Source organism: Gallinula chloropus (assembly GCF_964237585.1).
Source record: "Gallinula chloropus genome assembly, chromosome: 3".
NCBI classification, from domain to species: domain Eukaryota; kingdom Metazoa; phylum Chordata; class Aves; order Gruiformes; family Rallidae; genus Gallinula; species Gallinula chloropus.
Window position 1 is genome coordinate 58,958,289 of NC_140087.1, and position 12,749 is coordinate 58,971,037.

Below are 12,749 nucleotides of genomic sequence, written 5' to 3' on the forward strand. Positions count from 1 at the left end.
CCCACTGCTCCATGTCACCAACAAAGATGTTAAACAAATGCCTCTACTTCTGGCAGTTTGAAGTACTGACTGGTATTTTGAAATTACAGTTTATTTTGCCGCTAACTTACTACATTCTCCAATAACTTTGAAGCTTCAATGTATTTCACACTGAACTCGACGGAATAGATTTCTGCAAGGTTCCTGAACATCTTCTTGAAGGAAATACAAGTTTAGCACAAATGTTTCCTTTTATACTCGCTACTGAAGGTAGTTCTGATATCAGAATTTGAGCTGTGCTTTCTGCTGTCTAGATCTCATTAAGGTCACCTTGAACTGACAGGACATCCGGACACCCAAACTTCTGTATGCAAAACAAAAGAGGTGCACAAGCTGCTACACAAATGATTTCTTCCATCTAATCCAAAAATCATATTTTATAGTTGACAGCTTTTTCCATGAAAACCTTTTCCTCACACACCAACATACTGCTCATCAAAAAGCCTAAAGCTGACACAGTTATTGTCACCTTCTCTGTGCACAGGAAAAGCAATTTTGATGACTGTACCTATGCAACTGGGGTTAAACTAAATCTACTGATTTACTCTTGTAATTGCAATTTGGTTCACTCAAGAAGGAAACAGTAACTACTTCAGGACCATGTGGCCTCAAAATCATCAGTCCTCATGACCTCCTAAAGCCAGTTAAAACCCAAAGGCTAGATATAAACTATTTGCGAAATACTAAACTCAGGAAAAAAGGGCAATATTTTCTGAATTTTATTTTCGAAGAACTGCTTATTATACTCATGTGTTCAGTTCTCATATCTCACTTAAATGAAATTACAGACCATACTTTCTGAAAATTGAGAGGACAGTAAGAAGTATTGGGCGTTGGACCCGATGACCTCTTGAGGTCCCTTCCAACCCCTACAATTCTATGATTGTTTATCCTGTCAGACACCTCTCATAGCCACACATGATATGTCTTCAGAGTCTAACAATTTCACGTCTCTCCAATTGTTAATACATAATATTAGAATATAGAATATTCTAAAAATGCTTCATATTACCTGATAAATTTTCTTACAGCAGGAAATAATTGCAACTACATCAACACTAATTGCACACAGACTTTTGGTAACAGAATCAGTTTCACCATTCAAACAACTCCTGCAGGTCTCTGGCTAGTGATTTCAAAACTCAGCAGTGGTTCTTCCAATAAATGAGAGGTTTTTCTAAGTCTTAGAACAGATCCCTCCTCATGAGGTTACAGTTGAGTTCCACTATTCTAAAACATGTGTTTCATTTATCAAATGAAACAAAGTTTCAGTGAATATGGGAAACACTGAACGAACCAGAGAATGCAATACATGGAGTAGATAAATCCTGCACTTACATAACGTTAAAAATCCAAACAGTATGTTCCTTATTTGTCTCTTCAGTTATACGATTTTTAAACCTAAAATCTTGGAATTCCAATATTCCCAACCATTAATAGCAACTATTAAACTCATAGTTCAAGCCTATCAGATATATCTGGTCCATTAAAAACAACATAATCTTACAACTGAGTCTCTGTAAGACGCAAAAAACCCCAGGTTACATCAGGATATACCTAAAAAGGAATTACTATGTTCTTTTTCATAGCAGAGAAAAGCTTTAGAATCTTGGATACAAGTTCTTTGAATGCCACCCAAATTTTACACCTCAGTTTTCCCCAATACCATTTCCCTACTTACTTAAGCACTCAACTACCTGAACGTCACTCATTCTAAAATGCCTTGCCTTCATGAAACTGAACTGACTGCACAGCAAGTACTACTTCTAGGTGCCCTCTGGATATTTTCAGATGTACAAGAGGGACTCTGGGCTTTTATACATATAATTTGAATATGGTTTATAATTTCATTTATTAAAAAAAAAGAAACACAATACTTTGTACAGAATGTCTTTTCTACAGGCTACCTTTTCCTCCGTTTCAGAGACTCTTAATTCTTCTTCCTCTCAATGTCTTAGCAAGAGGGTACTTCTCTTCCCTACCAGCCCAACTACTTAACTCTTTGTTCTACCTGTGTTAGATTCTTGCTCCACAAAGAACTCTCCAGAACAGTGGTCTCCTTTCACTGGGCAAGGAACAGGACTGCAGCTGGGAGGGGACCATTAGATGAGAAAAAAAGTACTCCATGCAGCAGTACACAGAGATCTCTGTAACAGGGACTTTAATTAAGCTCAGCCCTCCAGACTAATTAAAACAGGGATCTCCAAATAGTTTGCTACTGCCAGTTGCAGTACTCAATTAGGACTAGCAGTACTTATTAGTACTAGCAGCCTTTTCTCTAGATAGACCTCTAAACCTATCGTTCCTCACCACACCTGTCAACCTCTTCATGCTTATCTCCTTCTATATACCTCTACACAGAGACTAAAATCTCATTTCCACCAACTGCCAATCAACCTTAACCCTTCATGCATCCATCATCACACTTCCCACTCTGACATGCCTGTTTTCCCTAGTGATCTTTAGCTCCATGTGACTTGCTCAGCTCTCAGCATCCTCTCAGCAGCACTATGAACAGAGCTAGATGAGCTGACAGAAGCTGCTACTATACACAGGCAATTAATTAGCACTAAAACATTCTTACCAGGCACTTTCCACTGTTTAGATAAGCGGGTGCACACTGATAGTTGCAAACTGCTGCCATTGTGATGCTGCTGATCATAGGCTGGGAATCTTTGTGTGCCCAAAGGCACCCTTCAGCTACCTGTGCAACTCTAGATGGGTAGAGAACGTTCAGAGGTTACATCCCTCTACTTTCTAGCTGGTGGGTTTGCACGAAATCACAGAAATTACCCCATGTTTTTATAATACAGAAACAACTTTTAAAAAGTTACTAGTTGCTCTGTTAACGGAATCATACTGTACATACCTTGAACTTTTTCTTATATTGCAGCATTATAATCTAATCATACTGAAGACTTTTTGGTGGTATGAATGCTGTTAGCTCAATATTAGTGCTTGCCCTTCCTAATACTCAGATGTTCCTTTTATTTTTAGGCTGAGATTTGCTAAAAAGCACAACATACTATCTTCAAGCCTTTATGGAAAAGTCAGCTGAAACTGAGCACACTAATGATAATGACCAAACACATACAGAGAAGTCACTACCCAGCTTCATCACTGGAGTGAAAGGTGACCAAGTAGCAGTTTGAGATCATACAATATATCCTGAGTTGGAAGGGATCCACAAGGATCATCAAGTCCACCTTCTGGTTCCCCACAGGGCCAGCCAAGTCAGAGCATGGGGCTGAGCGCATCATCCAGATGCTTCTTGGACTCAGCCAAGCTCAGTGCTGTGACCACTTCCCTGGGGAGCCTCCTCCAGTACCCAATGTGTCCCCTCCACCCCCAACAAAGAACCTCTTGCCAACGTTCAACCTAAACCTCCCATGTCCTTCTTGCAGCTTCCTTTAACGAAATACAACTGCAGGAAGCAGGGAAAGATGTGGCCTGAAATAATATTTGAAGCACAGGCATTTTGATTAAATAACTGTCCACTCACATAATTGTTTAATAAAGATTAAATAATAAAGCTCCAGTTCAAATTCCTTCCCTACAGATAAAGAAACCCTGCCACAGGGTACAGCAGAAGGCTGGGATGAATCTGTTAAGCTGGAGCACCACAGAAGAATCAGTTCAAGCTGGAAGGGACCTCTGCAGCCCAACCTCCTCCTCAAAGCAGGCTCAGCTGTGAGGTCAGACCACAGCTTCACCCACTTGAAAACATCTAAGGACAGAAATGACACAACCTCCCTGGGTACTTGTTCCATCATCTGACCATTCACAGAAACAAAAATTTCTGCCCATGGCCATTCTGGACTTCTCATTTCAAGTTACCTCTGGTTTATATCATCTTCCCTCTATGCACCACTGTCAAGAACCTGTCTGTCTCCTCAACAAATTCCCCCAGGCACTCTGGGGTTGCTGTTGGTTCCCCCTTGAAGCCACCTAACACATTAATATACTAACAGCTCAATCATCTTTTCCTTGAAGGTCAGAAGGCTACAAAAACATGTAAAAAGCAATCAAGTCAAAACTACAATAGTTGAGACACTTTTATCCTTCTAAAACCAAATTCATTCTTTTCTACCAGCTACTGGAAATAAGTTCAGATTAATCCAACTAAACTGCCAAAAAAGTGCTCTGTATACCACCTGATCTTTGGTTTATGGGCAGCTTGGTGTTTCTGAACCTTAATAATTTATGGACTATTATTGCCTATTAAAGACAACAAGAAGACTGCATCACTTACTGCACTTTGGGGATTAATGGGGTGTGAAATAAACAAGACAGTAATATACAGTGAAATCCTGTCTTCATGAGGTAAGCAAAAGATCTACTTATTTTAGTGAATCACAGATTTAACTCAGAAAATTAAGCTCCAGAATAACTTAGTAATTTAACTCCTAATAAAAAGAAAATTTCATTTTAGAAAAAAAATTAAATAAGCAAAAATTCCACAGGAAAAAACCCATTTACTTTATATGTAGCCTTCATTAGGCTCTGTCTTCGGTAACTTAAGTAGCAGAACTCAGTAGAAAAGACTTCCTGTCTGGCAGACAGCTCCAGATTGTCCTGAAATTCAACAATTCAACAAGCTACTTCGGAAGCACATCAATACTTCCTGGCTACTCAACAGACACACTGAGTCAGTCATTTTCTCTTCAGCCTGTGGAAAACTTTCCTCTTGAGCATATGAATGCCTACATAATTATTAATTTCCCCACAAAAGGCACATTTTACAGCAAGAATAGTACTGTATCATATTCCAGTCATAAACTTGTTCTGAAACAAGTCTATACATCTTATAAACAACTCTGGAAAAGATGTCCTAAGGTTTATTTATGGTTATTAAAAGAAGTATCAGAGCAATAACGCAGGTGAGCTACTGAGCAGCATCCATTTAACCACTTACCAGAAATAAAATCATTCTTGTTTTATACAGCTTATTACATAACCTTTGTAGAAACAATGCTTGTTTTGTATCAAAGCAAATGAATAGCAAGGAAAAAAAGGCAGTCGACAAAACCACACCATTTAAGGTTACAAAAATATGTATTTGTGGTATTCAGAACTCCTCTGACTTACTGCAAGTGATATTCCTGTCACATCATATTTTCTTATTAAGGAATAAATTCCAACATTCCTGAAAATAGTATCTATGCCTAGATATTTCTCAGGATTTTTTTTCCCTTTATAAGCATTCAATGTAGAGTACATATTTGACTGACAAAACCAGCTCAGTCTGAAATTTACTAAGTAAATATAAACACAACCACTACAAGACACAGCTGTGCATGCTTCCTAAGTAACATCCAAACACTAAATAAATAGTGTACTTGAAATTTTGTTTAAAAAGATTAAGTTCCTACGAAGCAAAAGACTAAGGCACAGGTAGTTATGCTACATTACAAGTAAGTAAATTAAAATAAAATCGCTGGTATTTTTTAAAAGATATGCCAAGGCCTTAAACATTTATTTCAGTCCTGCTAGAAAACAGACAATATGTTTTGATGGAAGCAGTATTTTATTTTTAAAAAGACATAAGGACACACTCTCCATACAAAGTCTGTTTTAAAAGGCAGAGAAAGAATATGGTTTCCCCTTGTTTTGCTACCATGTTATTATTCTACAAAACAGGTTAGTCCTCAGCATCTTCCGTCCATGAGGTCTCTATCAGACTAACCAGATTAAGCAATTAAATAAAAAACCACCAAATAGCTAAATTGTGTTATGCACAAACTGGCAGTATCTGCTGGTATTCACTGATTTTCTAAGCCTTATTATTTTACTTTCTCTGCCTGTATGCTGATTAGTTTAGTTCAGAAAGTCAAGCATAAGTAAAAATCCAAGATGAGAGGTTGGGGGTTTTTTTTGACTAATCAAAATCATACATTTACCTTCTGCAAGCATGTCTGGCACATCTGCTTGATATCTCGGCCCCACTCTGATTTCTCCCTTGTCTGCTAAAAGTGTTTTCAGAGATGGATCATACACCAGTGAATAAAAAAATGTATCCTAAAAAAGAAAACACATTTGCAACAGCATAATGATTTTTAAAATTAGGTTGGTAAATCCAAATCATTAAAGACACCTCACTTGCACACCTTCACAGAGCACAGCTTTGGTACGCTAATCCTTATTTTAAATAATGCAGAAGTTTCATGAGGACTTTCAAATGGCTAACTGAAGCTTCTCTCATTGCTAAGAGTTAAGTCAGAACAGAGCAATACCTAAAAGATTCATATCCAAAAATCTATCAATGGATTTGAAAATAATTGATGTTAACTGCTTTCTGAATTTAACATGTTCCTCCTCCTAAATATCTCTACCACACTGACTGCATTATCAGTCTTAAAAAGCATAAGCCACTGTGTCTGAAAAGAGCTTACACAAAAATGGTATTGGCATACTGGTAGAGTCACCTGGAATATAGGGCAAGTCTTGCTTTCAGATACATTTTCACTGATTATCAGTGGCTTTGGAGTAAAAATTTAAGAATAAAATCATGATTATTTCCACTAAAAAATACTGTCTACCTGATATTATATTAAGACAATCCAAAGAAAAATACATTTATTTTGTAAGTATTTTGCAATACCATTACCTTTCAAATTCTTGGGGAATTTTCTTCCCCTCTGGTAAAGTTAAGCTCCCTAAGTTCTTTCCACAGGAAATGAAAGGCAAGAAAATACTTTCCATACAATAACTCAGAGCCCTTAAAATTAAACTCCTGTGCTAAGTTGCCCTCTACAGGAGCCTCTTTCTCTCTCTGTCCATTGACTATGGAAGATTCTTATTGATAGAACACCTCTAGGGGAAAAGAAAAATAAATTATTTTAAATATAACCATACTCATAATAAAATTGCAATTTAAGATTATCAATTATGTTTTTATCCAGTGTCTTAAAAAACAGTGTTTTCAACAATGCATTTTTTCTAACTTATCATTCAGGGAAAAAAAACAAAAACCTGCCAAACTGTTTCCCATTTATTAAAAAATACAGCTGTAAAAAACCATAAACCCACCTTAGTATTTACCCAAATAGAAGTGACATATTACCTCTTTCTCCAGGTATGACAGCACAGATTCTGTCTCATTCAGAAGCGCAACACTGCATTTTCCCCTACACAAACAGAAGGAAGAACTTTTAATAAAAATTTCAATTTTTCAGAAAGTCAGAAAGTTATTTGCAAGAAAATTACCCTATTTTAAATATAAAAGTTTAAAGTATACCTGCATAAATGCACTTTGCTGTTGCTTTGATGTATCTTAAAAGTACAAAATTGATGGCTGTACTAACACAAGCACTCAGATAAGAATTCTGCCAAACTGGGAAATAGTTTCAGAAACAGAGCAGCAATGAAGGAAGAAGAGGAACCAGGCGGAAATGGTAAGACATACAATAAAAAGGCTTGAATGAATGAAACATCACTTCCAAGTGATTTACCTCCAGTAAATGCAGTGCCTAATTTGGAAAACAAATAACTCAAACTAGAAACAATGCAAATTTTTTACCAATGGCCTGTAAAAACCCCATCCTATTTATCTTTCTTTGAACTGAATTATTTCTAATGATTAATCATGGAGTTCTATTTGTTTCTTCTTTGGCCACACTAAAATGCTAGCTACCACGTGTTTCTGTGCGGACTGCCAGTAGAAAGCTTCCCCTTACTCAGCACTGGCACTGATTTGGCCCCTTTTTCTGCCCTCTCCCTTCTTCTCCAACATTCTTTTGGCCTCAAAGGCCTCAGTCCCCACCATCTCTGCAAATAATCAGCAGAATTATTTTTAACAAATGGCATTTTAAAGAAACACACATAGATGTGTATTAAAAATGTTAAGTGTGCTGAGTCATCTTGCTAGCGACTGCTGCCATTTTCAACTGAAACATCACTGCATAACAACAGGTATTTATTATCCCTTACATACACCACAGTGTACCTCATGCATCTGAGTTTTATTCAAAGCCTATCAGTTCAGCTGATATTTACCAGAAGTTCCAGTGGCCTACACAAAAGACTATTGGACCCCTACCCAGAAGGAAAAGATAATTGTTTGTAGAGACCTCCTGGATCTGAAGGTAACGGCAAAGAAGCTATGGTAAAAAGCATAGTTAATTTCAGTGAATGCTGACTGTTAAAGTCAACCACAGGCATTGGATGCCAACTGTTAACAGCTGATCATTAAGTAAACATACCCGGCTAATGCCTTATTACCACTGCACGTAACAGGAAACAGGATTAAAGCGCGCATTAGGTCTCTGTATATAACCTCCTGAATTCCTCCTCATCTCGATTTGCCAGGAGAACCACATCACCAAAGAGTCATAGTGGGAAGGTAGGTGAGAAAAATCTGAGCACAACACAGAACTGCAGAGGAAAAGACTCCTGAAGCAGAGAAGTAGGATAACTTCCCTACCTTCAATCGTGTCTTTGAATGTGGGGTTTTTTTGACGCCTTTAACCTTGATAACTCCACAATACTCACTCCTAAAAAATTATTACACCTTGCACCATGAAGCCAGTTTGCCACCTTTCTAAACAGCTAAACAGCAGATTCTTAACTCCAATTACTGCAGAGGCATTCCTTCACTTTTGATTGTAACTGCAAAAGTATTGTATTGACTGACCTTATACCTTGTTGCTGGTAATTGAAAAAGAAAAAAAAAAGTTGTTCAAAAGTTATTTCATTAAGAGAGAAGATTAATTGCCCCCAGCATGTCTTCTAAGAGTGAAATTCTGTTTGATGTTAATTTCTTTGTAAAGCATTTTAATAATCTAATGGCTGGAGTCACACACAAGTAATATTTTATACACACATGCACAGACTAGAGTCTCAAAACAGACAATACTAGGCATATAGTAGTAAACACAACACTAGAATGAAAAAAACAACACCCAACCCCCCCAACCAAAAATACTGAAGCCCTCACAAAAAAAATCCCCCTAAAACCCAAATAACTATTTCAAGACAGGTAAATTATAGTCAAAATTAGAGACAGTTTTCTGTATTACAATTACCAGTTTCTATAATCTAGAAACCTGCAATACTTAATACAAATTATTTAGAAAAGCATCACAGAAAAGCCTACCATTTATATAGCTTCTCTTTCTTTCCTTCTCCACCAGAGGAAAATTCTCTCAGCCTACTGATCTGCTAGACTGAACCAAGCATTTAGCTCATATTGACTCTGGCATCTCTCAATCATGGATGTCCATAAAATAAGTGAATAATGATTTGCAGAGATAGGTCCCTAAGTATTCTCCAGCCACCACTGCACTTTTCACCCTTTCTTCCAATACTAATAATCAAAATGCCCTGGAGAGAAAGTTAGTGTGATTTAAACCACATTAGAGAAAAGAACTCCAAGTCTTCTAAGGCTAAAAACCTTAGGAAAAACCCAGAGCTTCTCCAGATGTAAATAAATTATCATCCTTCTCACAGTATTCTGGAATCTCATTCAATAATGCTGTTAAACCATTTCAGCTAACCGGGACAGATGAACCTATACCAAATAAAAGATTCGACACCACAGGATAAAATCTGACTATTATAACCTAGACAAGAGAGGAAAAAAAGTGAGAGCTAGCTACCTAGAGACACATAAAATGAAAGAGAATACACACTGCATTTACCAGATTGTACAATCAGCTACAGAACAAAACACAATCATACTCTCTTTGCAAAGACGCTGGAATTTCTGAAAGTTCCAAGTATTATTTAGACTGGTAAAGTATAACACCATCATTTCATTGTTCTATTGGTGGATTCTCCTCCCTGAAATGTGTCCCCAAACTAGCCAAACTAAGGCAAAACTAAGACAGAATTATCCAGCTTTTGTGAAATGAAAAAAACCCACACAACCAAAAAACTGGAGTTGCCTAACATTTATACAGATATGAAACTTTCTTGCTCTTATATTACTCTGATTCTAACTATATTCTTAAACCAAGCTTCACTATTGATCTAACTGGAGTCAACAGGGTGAATTACTAGAAAATAGCATCAGAAGGTCTTAACATCATTAATATTACATATCTGGTTATGATCTTTTCCCTCAAAAGTTATTTTTACTTCCTGTAAGCATAATTTATCTTGTATTACTGTTGATGGAAAGGTTCAGATACTTCAGTGAGGTAGATATAACTGCAGATCAAAAAGTTAGCTTACACATCCTCACAATTTAATTCTGATGAGACTAAATTGTCCCTTCAGAATTCTTTTGGATCTTAGATGTACTTTGTACTTAAACTGGTCACAAATAAGAAGTCCTTCCGCTGAGCTGACAATACCAACAAAACTTGTTATAGTATTAAATCAGTCAGCAATAAAAAGTAATTTAGAAGTCTTGCAGTAAAAAGAGACAACAAAGCTTGCTTGTATATATGCTTATAGTATTACCAGCCTCTATCACATAAACCACTCAGGATTAAATTGTTTCTCCTGTCCTAGGAACCAGAGCTGCAACTCATAACTTACCTCTTTAAAGCATTAACCATGTGAAAGCTGTGTGCACATCTTAGACATTACTTCGCACTCATTTGTTAAAAGCTCAATTGCTTCAGGTAATTCTACCAGTAGGTTGACAACTTCTGAATTCATGCAGCCAAGCTCAGAGCTGAGGCTGCCCAATACTGTGACAGCTAAAAGAAAGGGGTTTTCAAACACACTTACAAGACAGAGGAGCAGAGAGAACAGTGGTCCATTACTGAAGAGAATGGTCACCTTACTGACAGGGACACAGACAAAGCAGAGAAGTTTAACACCTCCACCTCAGTTGTCACCACAGTCAGTGGGCTCTGGGACTCCACATGCCTCAAGACAATGATAACCAGCTCAAGAATTTAAGATGTATGAAAAAAGTCATACCAAAGCTATTACATGAGACATTATGAAAAAGCTACTATACAAGATTATTAAAAGGTGTAAATATAGCCTGGTTAAACCCAGAGCAAACCACCAATTTTTCCAGAAGACACACTTAATGCACATCTAGGGGCGGGAGGGGAAGCCACCAACCAAGACTTCTTGTTCGCACTGTCTGGGTAATTGGACTTTTAAAGTTTAATTCTTTGAGTAATCAAAAATACAGTTTAAACCTTCACCAAAATTTTAAAAGGTGATACAAACACTGATCTATTCAAACTACCAAAATGAATGGAAATCAACAGCACCTGTTTTGAACTTGCGAAGTCCTTGTTTGTTTCCGGACATCCCCTACTAACTACTGGGAGGGCTTAACATTAAGCCTGTGGAAAGCTCTACAATACCCATTCTACTTTATTGGCAGGCTATGCCTTCACGTTTTCACCAGGTAGAACAGCCCATGAGATACAAATCTGATTTTAATGCAGATTGCTTGGGACAGGAGGTATGCCAACAGAAACTGCAGAAATAAATTTAAAAAGCAACAAAACACTTAGTGCCTGTTAACCAGGACAAACCACAGGAGTGGAAAAAGCAACCTCACTGGTATGGTATCATGCCAGGTAGGTTCCTATTGTAATGCTGATGTTGTCTGGGTAAGATGGATGCAATGTAAGAAATCTCAGAACTCTGGGTTTCCATCAACTCCATCAAACTTGATATGCATTGACTGGCCATTCAGTTGAAGAAAGAACATAATAGATGCAGGCATGACCCCACAGAAGCAGCAGAAATTTTGCTATCAACAATTATTAATTGCCCTCCTGAATATGACAGAATGATACTGGGTAATTCCGTGCAGATATACCAAATGTCTCTTGTTGATCTTCATCAAGAAATGCTGGTGTCTTAGAAGAGAATTGGAACACAGAAGTGTGAGTCACTAGCTAGACAGTCTGAGAATGAAATAACAGGACAGAATATTAGGAAATATTATGCTTGTGAGGAAAATCTAATTTGATTTGAACATATGCTGTTACTTCAACGACAACCAGAGATTAAACTAAAAAAAAAAAAGAGTATGGAATGAAGCGGGTTGAAAGGCTTTGTACAGAACTCAGGAGTAACCTTTCCCATATTCACCGTAAAGGGAAAGAGGGGGAGGAAAAAAGATACAGATATTGAGTAGAGGAGCAAGCTCCCTCACATAAAAAAAAAAGATTTTTCCAGAACTGTCTTAAATGCGAAAATGTTTTTAAGATTTCAGATTCAACAACACTTTGTGCCAAGTCTCGATCCCTTACTTTAGCACTCTAAATTGCAGTGATGATTACCAAACCATAGACTAGGAAGAGTGGAGTCCAAAGAACTTCTGCTAATTATTTGAAATTGACTCCCCAGTTATGGGAAGCCACTAACAAGAATACTAGACTATTTTTATTTTAAGTCCAGTTTAAGGGGCACAGAATAATGCTGACAGACACACACCAGTTTTTATAGCTAATTTCAATCTCTCCAGATTTCAAAGTTATTTACAATTGGAGAGCAAGCTATTTCACAACACTAAAAAAGAAAATAAAAACATCAACAGTGATTTAAATCTGCAACAGACCCCTAACTACAGGCTGACTTTTAAAATATTCTTCTGTCAATTCTAGATACTGGAAGATCTGAATTGTATTGATTAAAACTTACTGGCTTGAGTTTGGCTCTGCTCTCAGTTACAGAGCCATCTCAAACACAATAAAAACCAAACAGACCAAAAAAACATTTGACAGGTGAATGCTACCAGGACCTGTATCTCTAACAAGATGATACCGATCTCCCAAACCATTGAGTAT

General features: G+C 37.2%; 1 protein-coding gene across 1 annotated transcript in view; it reads right to left on the reverse strand.

Moving 5' to 3' along the window:
• The window catches only part of MTA3 (metastasis associated 1 family member 3), a gene marked incomplete at both ends in the record, with an annotated part of 133,409 nt that overhangs the window by 92,089 nt on the left and 28,571 nt on the right, over nucleotides 1-12,749 (reverse strand). The window contains 2 exons of the mRNA XM_084262065.1: nucleotides 5,940-6,057; nucleotides 7,103-7,166. Coding sequence (XP_084118191.1) covers nucleotides 5,940-6,057; nucleotides 7,103-7,166 — 182 coding nt within the window. The remainder of the gene's footprint in view (nucleotides 1-5,939; nucleotides 6,058-7,102; nucleotides 7,167-12,749) is intronic.